We start from the raw sequence: 22,879 nt of genomic DNA on the forward strand, positions 1-22,879 counted from the left end.
TGCTCTACTTGGATTTAAACACAATAAGGAAAAAAACACACCCCTGGGGCAGTGCCCAGGACTGTCAGCTTGTCACCCCGAAAGGCCCCTTCTTGAAAATCCAGACACCTGGGGGCTGCCCACCCCCATCCTGTCCTCGCTCCTGGAAGAGGCGGGTGGCATTTAGGTCACTGCTGCCCCTGTCCTGGTGGACACCAGGAACACAAGGAGAGAAAAACAGAAGCCAAGTGTCCAAAGCCCAGGTTGACATCTGGCATCCATGAGACCAGGCCAGAGGACAAGGCCGGAAGGAGGATTCTTGCTGGAACACAGGCACTGAAGGGTGGACATGGGGTGCCCCAAAGTCAGGCAACCAGTCAGCACCGATGCTATCTCCTCTATTCCCCCTATTCCCCGAGCTCTCCTTGGGGCTCAGCCAGCACCCCGCCATCCGTGAGGTCCAGGATCTCTGCCCACCTGTGGGTGGAGGCCAGGATCAGTCATGCCCCCTGCAGAGCAAGGTCGAGGGTCACAACCGGGGTGGAGGCAGGGGACAGATGCGGCCCAGAGCCTGGGAGGGGAGGGGGGGCGGGTTCCTTCCCGCTGGCCTCACACGCGGATCTCATCCTCTTCCTCCTCGTCCATGAAGGAGAACTCCTTGTCTGGCTGCCTCGGGGGCGCGGCCCGGGCCCCGTTGGGCCCCCGGAGGGCCGGGCTGCGCTCCTCCAGCACGCCCGAGGTGCCGCTGGACAGGGAGCTGCTGTCCTGCATGGTGTGGCTGCCCATGCTGCGGCCCGAGCTGGGGCTGGGGGCGGCGGCGGCCCAGCCCTCGTCCTCCGGGGCGGGCGGGGGCAGGGAGGCCGGGTCCAGGGCCGCCTTGTCTTCCGGTCCCCCCAGCCGAGGGGCTGCGGCCAGAGGCGGGGGCGCGCGGGGCGGACCGCTGGGGCCGTCTTCCTCGGCAGCGTCGGGGTCCCACTCGTCCTTGTCCATGACGCTGAGGATGTCCCCGAGCATGGAGGGCCCCAGGTCGATGTGGAAGGACATGATGGACTCGGCGTGCTTCAGCCCGAGGCTGGCCCTGGGCACGGTGGGCAGCTCGGCCAGGTCCCCGAAGGCCTGCTCGTCGAGGAGGGGGTCGGGGGCGTGCGTGCCCGCAGCCCCGTTCCGCTGGGCGCCCGCCGCCGCCGCCGCTGCCCCCTCTGCCCCGCCGCCCTCGGCCTTCTTCACCGGGCTGGACGACAGGCTCTTGGGCAGCTTGCTGGCGCCCTTCTCGGCGGCCTCCTTCTCGTTGAGCTGGGGCAGGGACATGGCGTTCTTCACGAAGAGCGCCGAGTCCCGCAGGGAGCCCAGCATGTCCCTCTGCTCGCGCGGCTCCCCCCGGGTCACCGACTGGGACCGCTTGCTGCCGCGGAACTTGCGGGACAGGAGGCTGCGCTTGGAGGAGGCGCCGGCGGCGGCCTGCTCGTCCAGGGACTCGCCGTCGGGCTCCCCGGCCTTGCTGTGGAGGAAGGAGGTGTCCCCGAAGGCGTCCCCGGCCCGGCCCACGTGCATGGTGTGGCGGAAGTCACCCAGCGGGGCGCTGATCATCTCCGCCGTCAGGTCCGCGCGCGACCGGCGTTTCGAGTGCACCGAGCTGGACACCAGCTGCTTGAGGATCGGCATGGTGCCGGCGGCGGGGAGGGAAGGCAGCAGGCGGGCCTCGATCAGACCTGAAGTCCCAGTCCAGCCCGGGGACGGCGGGTCATCAGCGAGGTCCTAGGGCTGCAGGCAAAGAGGGGGAGGCAAAGGGTTAACAGCCCGCTGGCACCAGTCATCCACAGCCAGCTCTCCCACCCCGAGGAAATAACGCCGACCCGGCCCACTGTCAGCTTCATCACTCTACGGCCCACAGACCCTCAGCTTGGAGAAGCCATAGACTTTGCAAATGGGGCGTTTCCTGAAACCCTGAGGCAGAGACAAATCTTCCTTCCAGAGGGAAGTTGCCCCCTCCAGGTTCTCCCCCAAATCAGAATGCTGACAAAGGTAAACACCACATCTAAGGATACAAAGTTGTTCCAAGTGATTCCCAAGTTGCCAGTCTGCAGATGTGTTTGTCAATTCTTCCTGCTGTCTCATCTCAATCCCCATGGAGTTGGGCAGACACCTCAGCCTGAGTCAGAAACCAACAGAGAGAATGGAATGCACAGGACATGTCTCAGGGCCTCCACACATGTGGGCAGCCTCTCTTTCTGAGTCAGAAATGAGGTGGGGCCTCTGGGACCCACAGAACCAGCTCTCCAGCCTTGCAAGCCCCAGTTTCTTATAAATGAGAATCCCGCCTGTGGCATCTTCACTCTGGGGCCCCACTGTATAGGCTCCACTGCTCAGGGAGACCAAGCTTGGAGAACTCCTGGCTACTTTTGTTAATCGTGAGAGCTAGCTGGGCACCGCTGATTCAATGCCTGTAATCCTTGCTACTCAGGAGGCTGAGATCTGAGGATTGTGGTTCAAAACCAGCCTGGGGAAGGAAAAATCTGTGAGACTCTTATCTCCAGTTAACCACCAGAAAACTGAAAGTGGAGCTCTGGCTCAAAGTGGTAGAGCACTAGTTGTGAGCAAAAGAACTCAGCCCTCAGGCCCTGAGTTCGGGCCCCAAAACCGACTGGGGGGGAGAGGGAAGGGGGAAATTTGTAAGAGCTAGAGAGAGCAGGGACTAGATCTTATTAAGTGACCTACTCCTCTGGGGCCTGTAGGCCACTGGACTGGTCAATGATCCAAAGGACAGCTCAGGAAAACCCATCGGAGCATTGGATACTGCCCGCACTTTCTGGCAAGGAAGGGCCAAAATGATGTTCAGTGGTGAGGCCAAACCACCTCTTACTCCCTTGCCGAGAGGACAGAAGTGGATGGGGGGCAGCGCTGAGCCCCAGTCTCAGTGGCCCTTCTCACTGCAAAGCTTCAACATTGGGGTATGGCCTGGGCCCACTTCTTCAGCCAACTGCTAGCTCAAAGGTAGCCACCCCACCTGGCCCCCACATTTGTCTAGAAGGTCTTCCTGCCTCCCCCTTTCTTCCACTTTGTGCGTGTGTGTGTGTGTGTGTGTGTGTGTGTGTGTGTGTGTGTGTGTGTGTGTTGTTACTGGGGCCTGGGAGTTGTCACTTAGCTTTTTTTGTTGTTGCTAGGAGCTCTACTGCTTGAGTCATACCTCTGCTTCAGAATTTTTGCTTGTTAATTGGAGCCAAGAGTCTGATGGATTTTCCTGCCCAAGCAGCCTTTGAACAGATCCTTCTGGGGTAGCTAGGACTACAGGGGTGAGACAACAGGTACATGGCTTTTCCTTTACTTCTTAGCTGAGAGAAGAGGAGCCTACAGTGATGCCCCACTCAGAGCCAACGCCCAGGCTCCTGCCATCTTCCCGGCCTCCCTCCTACCATAGCTCACTGCCTGCCCTCAGAGCTTCTGCTCTCATGCCAACCACTCTCCCGCACACCCCAAAGTAACGCCCTCCTGTGCCCCCAGTGCCCTCAAGACCTGCCCTGTGCCAATCCCATTTCTTGGCAGGAGCCTCTTAATATCACTCTATCCCTGCCGGCTGAAATGTAACCTTCCCCCTGGGCTCTGAGCTTCCAGAAGATTCCAAAGACATGAAAATAAGCAGCACTGTTCTTCAACCAACTTCTGAATCTCTAACCCCTCCCCTCAGCCTCTCCCCTTCTGCCTTCATTTGAGCCTACAGCCTGGCTTTCTGCATCCCTATCGCCTCTCCTGCACTCATTCCATGCCAAATGCCACCTTCCCTTCCACTGGTCCCCCACTGTGACCAGTCACACTGCTGGTCCTCCAGCAAACACCAACACTGGCAGTGGGAGCCAGGTGCCAGGACAGACCCATCAGTGACAGGACAATGGCGACTACAATGACCCAGCTCTTCCCTTTCCCACCAGACTACTCCAGCTGTCCTTCAGTCCCCACTTCCTCTCACCTCTACCCCCACAACCAGACCACCTGGGAAACAGCTGCATCTCCACCCTCATCCTCACCTCCAAACAATCAGAAAACAGGACAACTACACCCACTCCCTACCTCCACCCACCTCCCCAACTTCAAACAATCAGATAACACCACCTATATCACAACCCTCTTCCCCACCTCCAAAGCCTCAGGTGGTGGTGAAATAGCCTGACTCTCTTCCCTCCCTACTTCCAAACAATCAGATAAGAACAGCTGGACCACCACCCTTCATGTCTCCCAGGTACAGTAAACTTTCCTCAAAGGGCAAGGGAGCAAAATATTTTCATCTTTGACACAGGCACTGAGCTGTCTTGTTAACAAGCTGTAACCATAGACAGTCTGCAAACAAGTGCTCAGGATTGTGTCCCAATAAAACTTCACCTAAAGAGAGCTTTGGAAAAGCTGGGTGCTGGTGGCTCACCTGTCACCCTAGGTACTCGGGAGGTTGAGGCACAAAAGTCTGTGAGACTCCTCTCCAATTAAGCACCAGAAAACCAGAAGTGGCACTGGAGCTCAAAATGGTAAAGTGCTAGCCTGGAGTTGAAGAGCTCAGGGATAACACTCAGGCCCAGAGTTCAAGCCCCAGGACCGGGTGGGGGGGGGGGGGAGAGACCTGAATCTGTTACTTCACTGTTGCAGCCCAGCTCTGGCCCTGTGGAGGAGTGCTGGGTTTAGTAACTGCCAGGGATGCAGTCAATAAGATGCACTTCTCTCATTTTTGGTGGGGAAGTTGGTGCAGATTGACTGACACAGAAACTGGGACTCATCCAGTTCCTACCCAGGGGCCACAGCTCTGCCCAGTGACCATGACCAAGGCCAAGGGATCCAGAAGAGAGGACCCTGACTGCAGTACATAGAAAGTTCTGTGCCACCCCTACACCTCTAACAATAAGTTTGGTGCTAGGGTGAAGATAGATGGAGAGTTTGAGGCCAAGTAGGGGTGTTCTAGCAAGAGGCCAGAATGTTCTGGAGCCAGTGGCAGTTCTGGAGCGGGGGAGGGAGCTGTGTCCCCCCAGACAGGGAGTTATGGCTTCAGGAGGAGTGTCCCTCAGAACTGTGACTCAGATCTGAGGAAGTGGCTAACATGAAGACAGGGGCCACTCCCCATGGCCACCCGAAGTGGAGCCCCACCCCACTTTCCTGGCAGGGCAAAGGAAATGGATATGGAGCAGCAGCTCATGCCCTACCTGGCTCCCTGGGCCCAGAGGGCCAGCTTCCTCCCGGCTCAGTACACTGCCCACAGAACCTTCCCTAGGTAGAGGTAACAGCTCTTCTTATGGGCTGGTCTGGGACTGTCATCACACTCTTTGGCAGAGTGTGTGGCTAGCGGCCACCCACCAGAGTGGATGGTGTCCAGAACAGCAGTCCCTTAACAGACAGACAGGATCAATCCATTCCATCAAATACCTAGGCAGTGGCCTAACCCTGGCAGCCCAGCCCAAGACAGGAGCCAGACTTGAGCTCTCCTGTACCCTCCCAGCTGCCTGCTCTGCAGCTGATCAAGACAACAGCTCACCTCCGGCACACCAAGTGCATACGATTCAATGTCCACTGCCCCTGCCGAGGGCAGCCACCCCTTCACCAACCCAGCCCTCACCTGGGCTCTGACATCAGTAGGATGGGCAGTGAGGACAATCAGAGCACCATGACGTGGACTGGCTAAAGGAGGCTTTGTTTATCCATTTATTACTCTTCACTTACTCACTCACTCCATTCATTCATTCACAGCATCATTGTAGAACTCCAATATTTTTACCTAGCCAGCCCCTCTGTATCCAAAATCCACATCTATAGTAGACTCAGCCAAACATAGGCTGGAAATCTTTGAGGGAAAAATCTATCTGTACTGGCTATATCCAGACTTTGCTTCCTTCTCTGGTTTTGTCTATTGTCATACTTGAATTCAGGGCCTGAGTACTGTCCTTAAGCTTTTTTGCTCAAGGTTAGCACTCTATGCCACTTTTGAGCCACAGTGCTATTCTGGTTTTCCAGTGGTTATTTGAAGATAAAGAGTATCTCCTACTTTCCTACCTGGGCTGGCTTCCCACAGGGTTCCTAGATCTCAGCCTCCTGAGTAGCTATGATTACAGGCGTGAGCCACCAGCAGTGTCCAGCTTTTTGCTTTTATACTTCCTAAACAATACAGCATAACCACAATCTGTGATGATTTACACAGGTTGAAACACACAGCACATGGGAAGAGGTACGCAAGTACCTGAAAACACAGGGCATTTGGTGCACAGGGCTTGTACATTCAGATCTGGGCATCTGAGGGAGTGTGGAGTCGAGGCAGTGGTGTGTTCTCCGTTCAGGACGCACGTGTGTACGATGAGAGGAGGATGGGAGCATAAACTTGTAAAACAGCACAGAAATGGAGGGGCAAAGGGTGAACAAACATAGTAGTGGAACTCATTAGCTACTATGTTAAAAATGAACTATGCCAACTAGTGAGTAGGGATGGGAAGGAGAAACTGGGGGAAATGAGGGAAGGGGTGGCCTTGTCCAAAAAGAAATGCATTTATTACCTGGCTAGTATAACTGTAACCCCTTTGTATATCACCTTTATAATAACAATTTAAAAATGTGGCTGCATATGGTAGCTTACGCCTGTAATCCAGGGTTTTCTGGAACACTCAGGAGCTTCTAGCCAGCAAAGACAGGAAAAGTTCAGCCAGGCTCTGGTGGCTCATGCCTATAATCTTAACTACTCAAGAGGCTGAGATCTGAGGATCTCGGTTCAAAGCCAGCCCAGACACTAAAGTCTATGATACTCTTATCTCCAATTAACCACCAGAAAACTGGAAGTGGTGCTGTGGCTCCAGAGGTAGGGTGGTAGCCTTGAGCTGAAGAGCTCAGGACAATGTCCAGGCCCAGAGTCCAAGCCCCATGACTGAGAAAAATAAATAAATAAATACATACATACATTAATAAGTTAAAACCCTGTAAAAGCAGTTCCTGTTAGCCAGGCGCCAGTGGCTCATGTCTGTAATCCTAGATACTCAAGAGGCTGACATCTGAGGATCCTGGTTAGAAGCCAGCACAGCCCAGACAAACCTTAAAGAGACTCTTGCATGCAATGAACCAGCCCAAATTAGAGGCATGGTTTAAGTGGTAGAGCATCAGCTTTGAGTGGCAAAAGCTAAGCCAGAGGGCGAGACCTTCAGTTCCAGCCCCAGAACGTTTACAAAGCCAAAGAGTCCCTGATAGTTCTCCATGTCAAGGGAAATGGGGTGATCAAGTAGGCAATGGGAATGTTGGGGGAGCACTAGAAGAGGCACCATGACCTGGCTGTGTGCTGAACAATGAGGAGACAGCTACATCAAGATCCAAGATGAGAGCAGGCAGAGAATGGCATGTGTGCAAAAGTTCCAGAGTAGGAAGGAAGCAGGCTTGTGGAGTCTGAGGAATAGAATGAAAACTATGTAGCCGGGGGTCAGGCCACACAGGGCTCTCCCTCCCTGTCAGAACAGGGGAGGAACTGGGCCATTCTGGGTACATAAACCAGGCATAAGAACAAGTGACCCAATCTGGTAGAGGGATCTTGCAATGGGGGGAGGGGAAGCAAAGACGGAAGAGGCTAGGGTGGAGGTTTGAGGCCCAGAGCACATGGGAGTGCTCAAATAGGGAAAAGACGATAGGGACCACACACACCCAGGGCTTGTCTGCAGCTGTGTGAGGGCGCAGGGCAGTGGAGAAGGGTACTTCTAGGCCTTAAGTCCCCAGAACCCTGCTGGCTATTGCTTGTTGAGTCACTGGCCTTTCTCACTGGGGATAGGCCAACACTCTGCCAAGCAATAATCTGGCCACATCCCTCCCATAGGAGGCCAGTGGCTCTGGCTTTTATCAGTAAAGATCCAGGGCTTTCTGGAACACTCAGGAACTTTTAGTCAGCAAAGACAGGAAAGGTTCAGTTAGGCTCTGGTGACTCATGCCTGTGATTCTAGCTACTTAGGAGGCTGAGATCTGAGGATTGTGGCTGGAAGCCAGCCTGAGCAGGAAAGTCTATAAGACAACTTTTTAACTCCCATAAACTACTAGGAAAAAGCCAGAAAGTGGCACTGGGGCTGGAGTGGTAGAAAGCTAGCCTTGAGCATAAAAAGGCTCAGGGATAGTGCCTTGGCCCAGAGTTCATCTCAGGGCTGGGAGTTTGGCCTAGTGGTAGAGTGCTTGTACAGCATACGTGAAGACCTGGGTTTGACTCCTCGGTACCACATACATAGAAAAAGCTGGAAGTGGTACAGTGGCTCAAGTGGTAGAGTTCTAGCCTCGAGAAAGCCCAAGGACAGTGCTCGGGCCTGAGGACTTTGAAGTGACTTTTAATTGATTTCAGTACAACCTTTTAGCTCCTTCTAGCATAAGCCCTGGCATTTTTAAAGTGTGATGTTTATACAAGGAGTTCACAAGTGACTTACAATACTCTGAGCCTGAAGCATCACAAGTTATAGAAATAAAAGCCCTGGATGAGACCATGAAACATCACAATTAAGACTCCCAGACCAGTTGTGTATCTGTGTCAAGGATCTCTTTAAACTGCCTGGGTGCGGTGGGACCAGACTTTCAGAGATGGAAACAACAAATTGAGGGACTTGCCCTAGGCCATGGATTCAAGCCAGAAATAGTGATGCACTATCAAAAGTAAGAGCATTTAGCTGGGTGTGGTGCAATCCTAGCTACTCAGGAGGCTGAGACCTGAGGATGGCAGTTCAAAGCCAGTCCAGGCACTAAAAAGTCCGAGAGATGGCCAGGAATTTGGCCTAGTGGTAGAGTGCTTGCCTAGCATGCACGAACACAAAGACCTGGGTTCGATTCCTGGGCACCACATATACAGAAAAGGCTGGAAATGGAGCTATGGCTCAAGTGGTAGAACTCTAAGCTTGAGAAAGCCCAAAGGCAGTGCTCAGGCCCTGAGTTCAAGCCCCAGGACTGGCAAAATAAATAAATAAAATAGAGTAAGAATAAGACTACTTACTGTGCAATTATGCAGATGTGTGCGCATCTGTAGCCATATATACATGTGTGTATGTGTGTATATACATACATGTAAATGCAGCACACAGTTCTTGCTTTTGTTTTTATTTCCTAGACAAGGACATGTTATATAGCCTAGGCTGGCCTTAAACCCACAATCTTCCTAACCTTAGCCTCCCAAATGCTGGGATTACAGGCCTGCACTACATTGTATGTGTACGTGTGTTGTGTGGTGTGTGTATTGTTCCAGGGGGCTTGAACTCTGGGCCTGGGTGCTGTTCCTGAGCTTTTTTTTTGCACAAAGCTAGCACTTTACCACTTGAGCCCCAGCTCCACGTATGGCTTTTCTGGTGGTTAAATGAAGATAAGAATGTCATGGAGTTTCCAACCTAGGCTGGCTTTGAACTTTGATCCTCATATCTCAGCCTTTGGAGTATTTAGGATTACAGGGGTGAGCTGGCAGCAAAAGGCTTCTTCTAATTTCTAAGACAAAGCAATACAAGTCAGCCCTCTCTATGCACAGATTCCACATCCGTGGCCTCAGACAACCTCAGATTCAAATTGCTTGGTACAAAAATTACATCAATGTGTAACACATATGGATGATCCACACCCACTGCATACACACCTGTCTAAACAACACAGCACAACTATTTACATAGCACTTACCCCAAGTAACCTAGCAATGTCTTGGCACATCAGAGGATGTTCAGAGGGTACAAATGAGTATCACAGTGTTTTACAGAAGGGACTTGGGATTCTGCAGGTTTTGGTGGGGGTGGGGGAGGGGAGGGCTGAACTAATCCCAGGAGCAGACCAGGCCAGTGGATACAAGGCTAGCTGTAAACAGTTCTGAAATGCTCTTTCCCATGTACCTTTTTTTTTTTTTTTTGCATACCCTTAGGGGTTCTAAAAATGCAGCCTCAAGTGCCTATAATCCTAAAGACTCTTTTTTTTATTGGTCAGTCATGGAACTGGAACTCTAGACCTGGGAGTTGTCCCTAAGCTCTTCAGATCACAGCTACTGCCCTACTCCTTGAGCCACAGGGCCACTTCCAAAGTTTCTGGTGGTTAATTGGAGATGAGAGTATCATGGTAAATCTTTAGTGTCTGGATTGGCTTTGAACCACGATCCTCAGATCTTAGCCTCCTGAGTAGCAAGAATTACAGACATACATAGAAAAAGCCAGAAGTGGTGCTGTGGCTCAAGTGGTAGAGTTCTAGCCTTGAGAAAGCCCAAGGACAGTGCTCAGGCCCTGAATTCAAGCCCCAGGAGTGGCACCTACATACACACATACATTAAAATAAAAGACAGCTCCAGTGTATCAGATTAGCCAGCCTTGTCAGTTCCTGAAAATAAGAACTGAGGAGGAACCTGCTTCATCGGACAGGGCACGAGTCACGACACCTTCATCAGTCTTAATGATCCTGGGATAGGTGAGGCGGCTGTGGGCATCCACACCTATGGCAGTTTTCCTTAATCATCTGGAAATGATTAACAATGAGGGAGGGAGCCCACACGCAAATCTTCACCAGACCCTACCCTCACACACCACAGCACCAGACAAGACAGAGGCAAAGCGTGGTACTACAGGACTGGTTAAGAAAATGGGGGCTGTCAACTCAACTCATATCTCAGGCTGTCATGCCAGCTGGGCAGTCTGGACCCTGAGCTGTGTCCCACCAATAGCTGCCCACCAAACGGCAAGTCCACACCAGACAAAAACAGAAGAAAGCAGGTTAATATACAGCGCTTACGATGCCACACAAACATGAGACCATGTATAAAAGACTGGACTCGCCAAGAAATCAGGAAGTTATGTGAGGCTCTTGGGGAAAATTGGCTTTGAGAAAAAGTTCCCTTTAATGTGGTAAGGGTGTTTTAATAATAATAAACCCCTAAGCCTCAGAGGCTTAAGGAAAAGACTTTAATTTCAAAACCAGCTCAAAACTCTTGACTTCTCAACAGCTGTCTTGAAATATAAGACGCCAAGGGGGTGGGGATGGGGGGGTGGACTATGAATGGCACCCCAACTACTCAGATGCCACCACCTCCCACCCCTTCCCCCTCTCCCTCCTCACAAGTGATCCCCATTCTGCATGTGTTTATTATTATTAGGCCCTTGTTCTGTTCTAAGCTATCTGGGGGAGAGGAAAGAACTACAACAACCTGATGTCAGATAACCTAGAGAGTGAGGATCCTCTTGCTCGCCCCCCCCAAGTCACTCAACAGCTGCTTCCTGGTACGTGAAGCCCCTCAGCTCACTACCTCCCACCCCACCGGATGCTAGCCCCTGTGTGGTGACACTGGACTCCCGAGCTAGGACAGCCAATCCCATTGGATATCCAGGGCAGATGAAGGCTGGGCTTCCTCCATTTCTACTTTTCCAGGTTAAGACAGGTGGGGATACCCAAGGACAAAGAGCAACCTTACTGCCAACACTTCCCCTGCAACTGCCTGCCCACCTGGCCAGGGGTAACAGAAATGCTATGCTTTTGAACCTCAAAGAAACCATGCAAAGTGCAGGTCCTAACTGCCCTCAGCCAGGCAAACCCTCCCTCCCCTGCCAAACAGTGATCGGAGGCCATTTTTGGCAGACTTTGGAAAGCCACACTGAGATGTTTATATGGAAGGATGAATAGGTGGGCTTGAAAAGGCTGTTTGTATATTTATTTATTTATATTTTTTGTCTGTACTTGGGCTTGAACTCAGGACCTGGGCATTGTCCCTTAGCCTTTTTTGATTCACAGCCCTATTTCTGGCTTTTTGGTAGTTAATTGGAGATGGACTTTCCTGCCAGGGAACCATGATACTTGGGTCTCAGCCAGGACCAGTGTAAGCCACTGGCACCCAGCTAAGGCTGCTTATTGAGGACCCTGCTGCTCTCTGTGGATTCCCCTCTTCTAGATCTGCCAGTGTTCTGAGTCTGTGGGAGGACAGCAAGGGAGAGAGTCTGTCAAAGAGAAGACAGGGTCTCTCTAGCAATCCATCTGCACCGGCACAGTTTTTCATGTTTCTCTGCTTAGCCCAGCTCCCATCTCTTTGCCCAAGGCCAGGCCTTGACCTGACTGTACTCCGAAACCCATGGGGGCTAGCACTTCCTTCTCCTTCCCCGTTGACCAGTCAATCCAGGCCAGCCGCTGCCCAGCCACCCCAGCCATCAGGCAGCCCCCAGGTCCTAGAGATAAACATTCTCTCCCTGCTCCTGTAAAGCCTGCTTGACATGCTTTAAGACAAAGCGGAGTACTCAGCCATCCATGCCTGGCAAGGGAGAACGCAACTGTCTACCCCATTTCTGCCAAGTCTCCTAATATATTTGACTGTCAGCTTGAAACTCTACTGCCTTACACACTGATGGGCCTCACCATTGGCTCTTTGGGTGCCTGTAAATAGACAGAGGCATTATCTACAACTTAGAAGAGCCCCTCCTCTGATCCTCCTTCTGTCACATTGCTACAATTGTCAACATAATGCTCAATGGCTACTCACAGGAAGCAATTCTGTTCCTGGCAATCAGTAATTTTTTTTTTCTACTCTATCTTGAGACACTAGGGTTTAAACTCAGGGCATCACATTTGCTAGGCAGGCACTCTACTGCTAAGCCAGTGTGTCCAGCTCTACTTCTGCACTGATTAGTTTGAGATGGTCTATGCCTGGACTTTGATCTTCTGATTCATGCTTCCCACGGGAGGAAGCAGAGAGGTATGTGACATCATGCTCAACTGCTGAAATTGAGGCCTGCCAACTTTTTTTGGCCTAGGTTGACCTAGAACTTTGATCTTCCCCATCTAAGCCTTCTATGTTGCTTAGAATGACAGCTATTGGTTGAAAAGGGGGTCTCATGAATTTTTTTTTTTGGCCAATCCAGGGCCTGGGCACTGTCCCTGAGCTTCTTTTTGCTCAAGGCGAGCATTCTAGCACTGCCACTTCCTGAGGACTGGAATCCAGGGTTGGTATCATGTATGCTGGGCAAGCGCTGTACCACTAAGCCACATTCCCAGCTCTCATGAACTTTTTGCCTAGGCTAGCCTCCAACTGACACCCTCCCAGTCTTAGCCTACTGACTTTTCTCTCTTAAGCTGGTTCATGTGGCTCATGCCTGCAATTCCAGCTACTCAGAAAGCTCAGATCTGAGGATCCACTGTTCAAAGTCAGCCCGGGCAGGCAAGTCTTCTAGACTTATCTCCAATTAACCACCAACATGCCAGAAGTTGAGCTGTGGCTTTAGTGGCAGTACTGTAACTTTGAGCACAAAGCTCAGGGAATAGCCCAGGCCCTGACTTCAAGACCCAGCATCCTTACCCCCAAACACACACACACACAAAAGAACAAGTACTTAAAATGTAATTAGTGTGATTTGCAAATTGAATTTTTAAGTTTATTTAATTTTAATTGTTTTAAATTGGGAGTAAATACTTGAGGTATTTCTGGGAAAATTTAAGCACAGATGGAAAAACTTCCATGTGAATATGTTTTCAATGGTAAATTCTGAGAAACCCAAACACGGATTAAGTATTTATGAAGTTTAGTATCCAAACTGAAATGTGCTAATATAAATTACGTATTGGATTTTAAAGTCAGCAACAAAAAACGAAATGTATTTTTCCCCCATTAAGCAGAACTGGAGTCTGAATTCATGGCCTTAATTTTGCTAGGCAGCTACCGTTAACCTAGGTTGACCAGGGGCTAATTCTTCTACCTCTGCCTCCCAAGTAGCTAGGATTACAGGGGAATGGCACCATACCTATTAATTTAAATAATCTTTTTTTTTGCCAGTCCTGGGCTTGAACTCAGGGCCAGAGCACAGTCCTTGGACTTTCTTAAGGCTAGAGCTCTACCACTTGAGCCTCAGTACCACTTCCAGCTTTTTTCTATGTATGTGGTACTAAGGAATTGAATCTGGGTCTACGTGCATGCTAGGCAAGCACTCTACCACTAGGCCAAACTCCCGGCCCCTTAAAAGATTTTTATTTTTAATTTTTTTTTTTTTTGCCAGTCCTGGGCTTAAGCTCAGGGCCTAAGGACTGTCCTTGGATTTTTCTCAAGGCTAGAACTCTACCACTTGAGCCTCAGCACCACTTCTGGCTATCTTCTAAGTATGTGGTACCAAGGAATCGAATCCAGGTCTTCGTGCATGCTAGGCAAGCACTCTACCACTAGGCCAAACTCCCAGCCCAAAAGATTTTTTAAATGATAGAAATGACAATATTTTGGAGCCTTTAACAGTGGCTTATACCCTAATCCTAGCTATTCAGGAAGTTGAGATCTGAGAAACAGAGTTTGAAGCCAGGTGGAAAAGTCTATGAGACTCTTATTGTCAATTAAACAGTAAAAAGCCAAAAGTAGAGCTGGGGCTCAAGTGGTAAAAGTCAGACTTGAACAAAAAAGCTAAAGGACAGTGCCCAGGCCATGAGTTCAATATTGGCACACACATAGAGGGAAGAAAAGGAGGAGGAAGAGGAAAGAATATTTTAGGGTGCTCACTCCTATAATCCTAGCTACTGAAGAGGCTGAGATCTGAGGGTTGTGGTTCTAAGCCAGCCTGGACAGAAGTCACCAGGACACTCTTATTTCCAATTAACCACTTAAAAACTGGAAGTGACACTGTAGCTCAAAGTGGTAGTGCTAGCTTCGAATAAAGAAGAGTTCAGGGACACCGTGCAAGCCTGGACTTCAGGCCCTGTGACCAACAAAACAAAATAGGACCCCCCCCCAAATGGCTACTAACTAAAAATCTTAAATTACATGCCTAAAAAACCTTCTATTCTGGGTAGTGTGGGGTAGGAATGCCAGGGATCAAAGCCAGGGCCTCACACATGCTACATGGCACGGGCTCTACCACTGAGCTACGCCCCAGCTTCCCCTCCTGACTCCAGTCCTGTCCTGGGCTATTTCCAATCATAGACACATACTTGCCAAATGGGAAGCCCAGGCTAGAAGAAGTGCTGACCTGTGCTGAGAGCTGGGGAGTGACAGGTATGCTATGGGTTGTGATAGTGTCCAGGCCGCATGCAGTCAGCACAGTCCCTGAACGAGGCAGGAATTCCTCCCTGGGTCACACTGGCAGGAGGAGGAAGAATTAGTATTTACTGAGCCTTGGCTCAGCCAAGCATATCCCAGATGGTGTGTTTTCATTCAACTGGCAATCAAAACCCGGCCCTATGTATTTGAAAGGCTGTGTTTCATGGAATTTTGGTGGCTCAGTCTGGGAGCTCAGACTCATGGTTTGAAACCAGCCCAAGTAGACTAAGATTCAAATCTCCAACTATCAGCAAAAAGCTAGTAGAGCTGTGGTTCTAGAGGTACAGTGCCAACCTTGAGCGAAAAGGCTCAGGGACAGTGCCCAGGCCATGAGTTCAAGTCTCAGTATTGGCACAAAAACCAACCAAACAAGTTCTGTGTGGTCTGAGCACCCTCCTTCCTCCAGAGGAAATACAGATTAATGTAGACCCAGAACACACAGGCGCCTCCTCTGGGAGGCCCACCCCATCAGGAACCCTTGCCTAGGGGCTCCTTCCTCTTTGTCCTGCATCCATCTCTATCTCCATCCCAGAACTATCTGAAGGAAGGAAGTAACAGGGAGAAGAAAACTTCTCTCTCCTACCACCTGGGAATGGACACAGCCCAGAAAGGAAGAGAAAGGAGCCAAGGCCTGAGAGGGACCGGAAGCAACACTCAACCAAAGGAGTCAAGAGGACCTGGGGCTGTAGGACATCCGGGAACTTTGTTTACAAGGTCCTTCCTGGAAACGTGTGTTTTGCGGAACATGCCACAGTCACCAGAGGAAGGGTGCTGCCTGGCTATGGGCCAGACTGTCCCCTTGCAGGATGGGCTGTCCTGGGGCTGAACAGTCAGGCTCCTTGGCTGGTCTCAGAAGGAAGCTGCTGCGCTTGTAATTAGATCCGCCAGGCCGGTTTGGTTTCACTTTGCTTCTCTTAGGAACCAGCACCCAGCCTGGACAGGGGGGTTGAGGATACTCTCGGGATTACAGAGGGAGCTTGAAGGTGGATGAACTAGCTCCATCCCCAGGGGGCGGAGCAGGATCTTCTATCCTGGCTCAGTAAGGGGTTTACATGTCAGAGGCAGAATGCCCGTGGGACAAGCTAGGTGGCTTGCCCCACTGGGATACATTACTTCTGCCTCAGTTTTCCCACATGCTTTCAAAGCAACCGATAAATAAGCCAACACATAGGAAGCCCTACACAGGCAGAGGTGACCAATACCTGTGTGCTATCCTCATGATGCTGGAACACTGGGCAGGCACCCACTTCACACAAGGTGTGGAGACTTCCAGCACAAACACCCAGAGACACTGTGTAGTCACTGTCACTCTAGAGGAGCTATGAGAGCTCTGACAGGATCCATTACAGCCATCGTGCACACACTCCTAAATACAAGCATGGGCCAAGTCCTTTCCACAGCCGACGGGTGACCTGCCAAGCAAGCCCAGGTACAGAGCCTGTCTTCTCTTCCAGCAGCCCTGGACTTGCTTTTTCCCCTGCTCTACTCCCTTTTTTTGTGCAGGGATTGGGGCTTGACCTCAAAGCTCTACCACTTGAGTCACACCTCCACTCCTGGCCTTTGGGTAGTTAATTGGAGATGAGTCTTTCAGTCCCCAGTCAGAGACTGGCTTCAAACAACAATCCTCACATCCCAGCTTCCAGGGTAGCTAGGATTAGGAGTGTAAGCAACCAGCCAGGTTCCTCTGGTGCTCTTTACCCTTTGACCCTTGATGCAGGATGGAAAAGCCTGGCCTCCAGCAGGCAGGACTTAAGCTTCCCCCTTCCCCATTCTGTTTGATAAGGGTGAGATGATAAAGGTGAAGAGATAACTCAGGAATCTCAGAGACCATTCTGTGCTCCCCCCTAACCCTGCCCCCTTGCTGTAAACAAGGCACACAACTTCACTCCTCTGCTTCTATTGAGTTTATTCAGAGGGAACTCTATGCTTTGCAACCCAGGATGGAAAGGAGAGGGTTATCAGGGGTGGAGCGTGAGCCTGAAGAGCAGAGGGGAAGGAGGATGGGACACAGAAGCTGGTTTGTCACCAGTGGGACAACTGGCACCTGGATCTCAAACCAAATCCAATTACTGCAGGACACCTATGAAGAGAGAAGGCGGAGACAGGGAGGGGGGGGTGCAGCTGAGGCTGCTTTGGTTGGCCTCATGGGCCACCCTAGTGGCCAAAGCAGAGGGCCTAAGCAACTGTGGCTGAGCCCCATGACAACCATGAGTCCTTCTTGCTTAGGACTGTGGCTTTGTAGACACCTTGTGCCCCGACATAAATGAGCAAGGGAGAAATGTCAGGTTATGCATTCATGATATCTGACCCCTCCCAAGCCACTCACTTGAGCCCCAACAGGGACTTCATTCTTCAGTTTAGCAGGCAGACTCCTGGTTCGAGCAAAGGAGGGCTCTAGATGCCAATGCTGCCCACCCTGGCAGGGGGCCGGGGCAACATGCTGGCAGTGCGGGGTTGGGGGTGGGGGGAAGGCCTCTAATGACTGCCAGCTGGCAGGAAGCCCAAGAGCCCTCAGTCTGTAAGCTCAGGGACATGTAGGAATCTAGTGGCTGAACTTCCTCCTCAGTGGAGGGGGCATACAGGCCTATGAGCAGCCAGCTCTCCACCTGCTTGCAGAACTACTGACCAAGCCCCGCCCAGCCTTCTAGGAGCACCCTGAAGGTACCAGTTAGTGTTGGCGATCTGATCCTCTGCTGGACGACCCCTTGGGTCTCTTCCCTCTCCCCACACACCCACTTGGCTCCTGGATTTAACCCTTTTCCCCCAAGGTCGAAGAAAAACATCCAGGGCACACACAGGTCAGAAAACCTAAGCGTGGCTAAGGTCAGCTCTCTGGGATCCCAGGGTCCCACTGCTCAACCGTAGCTCTCCACCCCAGCTGGCATCAGCCTCTCATCCTCAACTGCCCTCCCCTCCCACTCTTCTCTAAGGGACACCCTCCCCTTCCCCCACCGAAACAAGCACCTCAAGGCGCCTCAGCAGGATCAAGTTCCTGCTCCACTGCCATCGGGACACTAGCTTCACACCCTTCCAAACTCACAACCAGGTCCAAGTAGGCTGGGGGGCTGGGACAGAGGACAGCGGGGCCAGCATCATCCACTCTTGCCTACCCCAGCTGGGAATGGCCAGTCCCCGCAGAGATCAGCCACTCCAAAGGGGGTAGGGACCGGAACACCTTGAGCCCCAGCCAACCCAAGGCCTCGTCTCTCTGACCTGAACAGAAGAGCCTAGGATTCTGCTCCCAGGTTAACACTGGCCCAGTTCACTTAATTTCTAGATAACACTCAGACTTACTGGATTCCTGGTTCCAGGCCTGGCCTGTCAATCCCAAAAGGTAAGAGGACAGAAGTAGGCTGGGTGGGAAAGGCTGGCTGAGAGGCACTGGGAAGTGGGGGGGCGGGGAATGTGAAACTGGGGAAGGGCAGAAAGAGAAAAGTAGAAATGTTAAGAAATGCTCAAAGAGCATGAACATTAAGTCCAGAGCAAGCGACAACCCTCTGAACCCCAGAAGATACCAGGAGGGTGCTGACACCCCAAATTCCCACTGTTTCACAGCAAGCTCATTCCATCATAGTTGCAGGGGTGGGGAATCACCAGAACCCCTGGGAAGACTCCCTCCAAATCTCCAGAGTTCCACCTAGTTGGTAACAACTGCTACCTGAAGGGAGAGGCCAAGTCCAAGTTCAGCGATAAACCCCAGTAATCCACCACAGGAGCCAAGGAATGAGAGCAATTCACAGGGCACCCCACTCTTAGCAGGGTTCTGGATGCAGGGATGGCTCCTCACAAGAGCCCAGGGGCGCTCAGAATAGCCTTAAGGGAAGGGGTTGTCCCTTACAGGTTCCTGGGGGTGGGGGGCCTGGCTCTGCTGGCACACCCCCATTTCTGAGAAAAAGCCTCCCTCAACTCCCCTTGCCTTTGTGCCCAGTTCTTTGTTCTCTTAAAATTCAACCCATCCTGCTGGTGGTCCCCTCCTCCAGCCCTGCCTCAGAGAGAGGGCGGGAGCTGCCATGAGTTATTACAAACCCGGCCTGCAGGGAAGTTGTGAGGCAGAGCCCCCCACACCCGGCCCCTGACTGTTTACACGGGTGTGTGTGTGTGTGTGTGTGTGTGTGTGTGTGTGTGTGTGTGTGTGTGTGTGTGTGTGTGTGTGTGTGTGTGTGTGTGTGTGTGTGTGTGTGTGTGTGTGTGTGTGTGTGTGTGTGTAGGGGGGGTTCCTCTGGTCCAGTTGGGGGGAGGCGGGTAAGGATGGGGGGGATATTCTTCACTTAGTCCCCCAACTCCAAGGACTCTTCCCTACATAATGGGTGCTGTTGTTGACCCAGCCAGGGTCGTGGAAGCTAGTCAGACGGCAAGAGGTGGGGGGGGGGGGCGCTCGTTGGGGGGGAGGGAAGTTCCCAGACAAGACAGCATAGCTCTGTATCCACACACACCACCCCCCTTCATTTTCCCAGGGAGAAAAAAGAAAACTTCCCAAACCCAGGCCGTCGTGTGGCATTGGGCAAACACAGGAACCTGGTTTGAGTTAGCAAGCACTTCCTCCCCATCCCCCACCTCTCTCCCTCTCTCTCACACTCACACACACACTCACACACACACACACACACTCACACACACACTCACACACTTTTTCCTCCTCTCTCGGGAAGCCCTCCCGGCCCAGGCACTCACCCACCACTGCCAGGATCCCCTCCCCAGCTGGCAGGGCAGCTCCGGGAACCCAACGCGGGCGAAGGGGGGGGGGGGCGGTCGAACCTCCACCGGGGGACGCCGCAGGGGGCGGGAGGGGCCGGGGCCCGCGGTCCCAGCGTCGTCGACGTAACCAGCCGACGGTTAAATCATTAACCGACCGTTCCCGGGCCGGCTACCCCGCCGCGAGCGCGGGGCCCCGGGCGCGCCCTCCAGGTCCCCGGTGAGGGCAGAGCCATCACCCGCGTCTCCCCGGCTCCACCGGGGGTCCCCCGCTCCGCGGGGCCGCACCCTGGCTGGAAGAGCCCGGGCCTCGGCCTCCGCGTCTTCCCCGGGAGGCGGGCGGGGAGGGTTTTTTCCCTCGGGGCTATTCCGGCCCCCGCCGCTCCTTTCCCTCCCTTCTCTCCCGCCGGCCGGCCGGCCGGTGACCCCGGGCGGCGGGTGCAGCAGGGCGGGCAGGAGAGCGGTAGTACTCGCTCCCTCCGCCACAGGACAAGCATTCGGCTCTTTTTCCCAAAAACTCGGCGCACACCCCCTCGGGAGGCCGCCCACCGCCGCACACACCCCATTCCTGGGCCCGGGACCCCACGGCCGCACACGCCCTATTCCTGGGCGGAGGGGGGCGGGGAGTGAACCTCCCAAAGCCGTCCCCCTGCACCCCACCCCGAGCTGCGCGGCGCCCGCGTCCCGCCCGGCGGATCCCAGGCTGGGGAAGGGAAATGGAGCCCCGGCGACGCTGCGCCCGGCTCGCTGCCACCTCTTTTTTCTGGGACACGGTGTGTGGCTCTGGATCTTGGGGACCCGAGGCGCCCCCTCATCCGTCCCACCCAAGAGAAGCCCTGGGAGAACGAAGGCCCCTTCCCCGATCATTGGAGGGGGTCTCTACGCGCTCCTCTTCGGCCCGCGGCCCCCATCCTCGGCTCTTTCAATCCGATCCACCGCCTAGGGGGTCTCGAGCGCGCCCACTCCTTCCCGGCCTCCCGCGTCTTGACGCGCAGGAGCGGCGCCTGGCGCTTACCTGGGTCCTCGGCTCCCCGAGCGCGCGGCGGGCGCGGCGGCGCGCTCCCCTCGGTGGGCTTGGCTGGGCGGGCCGCCCATGTCAGCGCCCGCGTTTGTTTCCCTCCTGCCCTCGGTCTCCCGGTTCGGGGTGCCGCCGGGACACGCCCCTTCCCGGCTCCTCCCCTGCCCGGCCCCCCCTCCCCCGCGCGGATGTCACGCCGCCGCCACCGCAGCCAATGGTGGCCGCAAGCTGCGGCCCGGCCCGTTCGGCCTCCGGCGTTCAAATCCGACACTCTGGGAGCTCGGTGCGGGGCCGCCCGGGAGGGCTAGGATTCCGGGCGGCCACCCCACCCCCTTCCCTGAACTCGGGCCGCGAATCCCCGGTGTGAGGGGCTTCCCAGCGCCAGGGGCCCGTCTCCTTCCGCGTCTCCTTCCCCATTTTGTACAATGACACGAAACCCAAAACCCCAGCCCAGGTGGCGTTTCTTGCCCCGGCTCCACGCCCCCCCGTAGGGCCAGCCACCCACCTCTAGGCCTCACGATCGGCCCCACGGGCGTGGATTCCGTCCTGGATCCTTACTGGAGATTGAGGGGCTGGCAGAGCCTGCCAGTCAGGAGGCCAGGCGGGGGACAGGGCGTGGGGCGCGTTTGGGTAGGGAGACCCGTCGTTGGTCGCCCAGCACACCCAAGTCTTTGTCCTAAGTGCCTTTGGCAGGCCACGTTTAGCTTAAGGGAGCGACAGGAACAACTAACTCTCGAGTCCCAGAGCCCTTTCCAAAGGGAAGCAGGAAGTTGGATTCTCTTTTTCTTGGAGGAATCAATTCCCAGTTGTGATTGATCCGGGCCAAAGTAATAAATATTCAGCAAAAGGAAAGTGGAACACGCTCAGTGAAACTTCTTTGGCTCTTAGCGGCTGTAAGGAAGTGGAGGGTGGAGGTGGCCCAGGTTCCAGCCTCCCTCCGCCAGCCCCCCACCCGCAAGGCCTCAGGGTCCCACAGCCAGGCCCCTCCTCTTCAGCTTCCTCTGAAAGCCCTCAGGACTGCACTTCCCCCCCTCCCTCGGCCTCTAGTGATGTAATGAGGCTGGCAGCCACTCCCTGCTAGAGTAAAAATCCAATCCGAAATGAGGCACGGTGCGGGGGTGGGGGGGCGGCTAGCTTAGTGATGGCAAATGCCCTGGGCTCAAGTCCCACAACCAACAAGAAAAAGAATATCGAAATTCTACATGAGGACTGGAAAGGGAACAACTTGGGACCCAGAGACGATGGGTTCCAACGGGCCTTCACCCTCCTTTTTGGAGTAAATTGTTGTGGCTTGAGAAGATTGGATTCACCTTTGACTTAGAATTCCAACATTAGAGTCAAATGCCTAAAGAAAGCATCAGATGGCCCAATAACTTTTTTGTTGTTGTTCTTTTGGCCCTTCCACCCTCCCAGGGGGCTTTACCTCAGGGCCAGGTTATTCTCTTTTAGATTGGTTTCACTCAAGGCTGGCTCTCTTCCACTTGAGCCACAGTTGCACTCCCATCTTTTTGCTGGTTAACTAGAGATGTGAATGGATTTGTCTGTTGGGGCTGGCTTCAAACCCCAATCTCAGATGTCAGCCTCCTGAGCAGCAAGGATTTCAGACAGGTGTCCAGCTAGTTTTTGCAGTGTCCATTTGGTTTCTTGGTTCTTTAGCTATTAGTAATTTTGTTCCTCCCCAGTCCCTCCAACCCAGGAGGAGACAGCTGTCCACCTCTAGTGGAGAAAGAGAGCATTTGGTCCTCTCCTCACCCCAGGGGACAGACTTTTCCTCCCAGGTGACTTAGAGAGGTGACTTGTCTCCAGATCACTCTCTGTCTGGCCTGCTGTTCAGCTCTGCCCCCAGGCAGATGGCTGGCTCTGGGCTGGACCTTTTCTGGCTTTTAACTGGGGTTGTTTTCTTTTCCTCTGGTGTTTTGGGTTTGGTCTTTCACTTTAGATTTTTATCAATTAAGCTTTCTCTCAGGAGGAAGCCTTCAGGGTCCTTTGTAATTCCTCAGCCCCTTATTCAAATTCAAACACCTTTCACAAACATTTAACCTCAGCTGGGGTTGACCTTTGGGGTCACAGACAATCAAGCCCTGACCTCTGAGTAGAGCTGAAACTTGGCAGTCCAGGAGTGCTGTACTTGGAGTCTTTTAGACTCCGGGGACTAAGGAGATGGGGCTTCACTGAGAGAGAGGGTTCATTTCTCCTGCTCTTGTGGGCTT

General features: G+C 53.3%; 1 protein-coding gene across 4 annotated transcripts; it reads right to left on the bottom strand.

The window, feature by feature from the left end:
* Nucleotides 1–491: 491 nt before the first annotated feature.
* Nucleotides 492–21,586, bottom strand: Cdc42ep4 (CDC42 effector protein 4). 4 transcript variants are annotated; one of them, XM_090351642.1, is made up of 2 exons: nt 21,175–21,586; nt 492–1,740 (listed from the first exon to the last, which is right to left on the bottom strand). In XM_090351642.1, exon 2 carries the CDS (start codon nt 1,639–1,641, stop codon nt 589–591), a length of 1,053 nt encoding a protein of 350 aa, XP_090207768.1. In that variant the 5' UTR covers nt 1,642–1,740; nt 21,175–21,586; the 3' UTR covers nt 492–588. The 4 variants fall into 4 exon arrangements, with proteins under 4 accessions (XP_090207768.1, XP_090207767.1, XP_090207769.1 ...); XM_090351641.1 differs by lacking the exon at nt 21,175–21,586 and adding an exon at nt 20,667–20,809; XM_090351643.1 differs by lacking the exon at nt 21,175–21,586 and adding an exon at nt 19,631–19,728.
* Between the last annotated feature and the right edge of the window lie 1,293 nt (nt 21,587–22,879).

This window comes from Megascapheus bottae, chromosome 17 (assembly GCF_031878675.1).
Source record: "Megascapheus bottae isolate mThoBot1 chromosome 17, mThoBot2.hap1, whole genome shotgun sequence".
In the NCBI taxonomy this organism is placed as follows: Eukaryota; Metazoa; Chordata; class Mammalia; order Rodentia; family Geomyidae; genus Megascapheus; species Megascapheus bottae.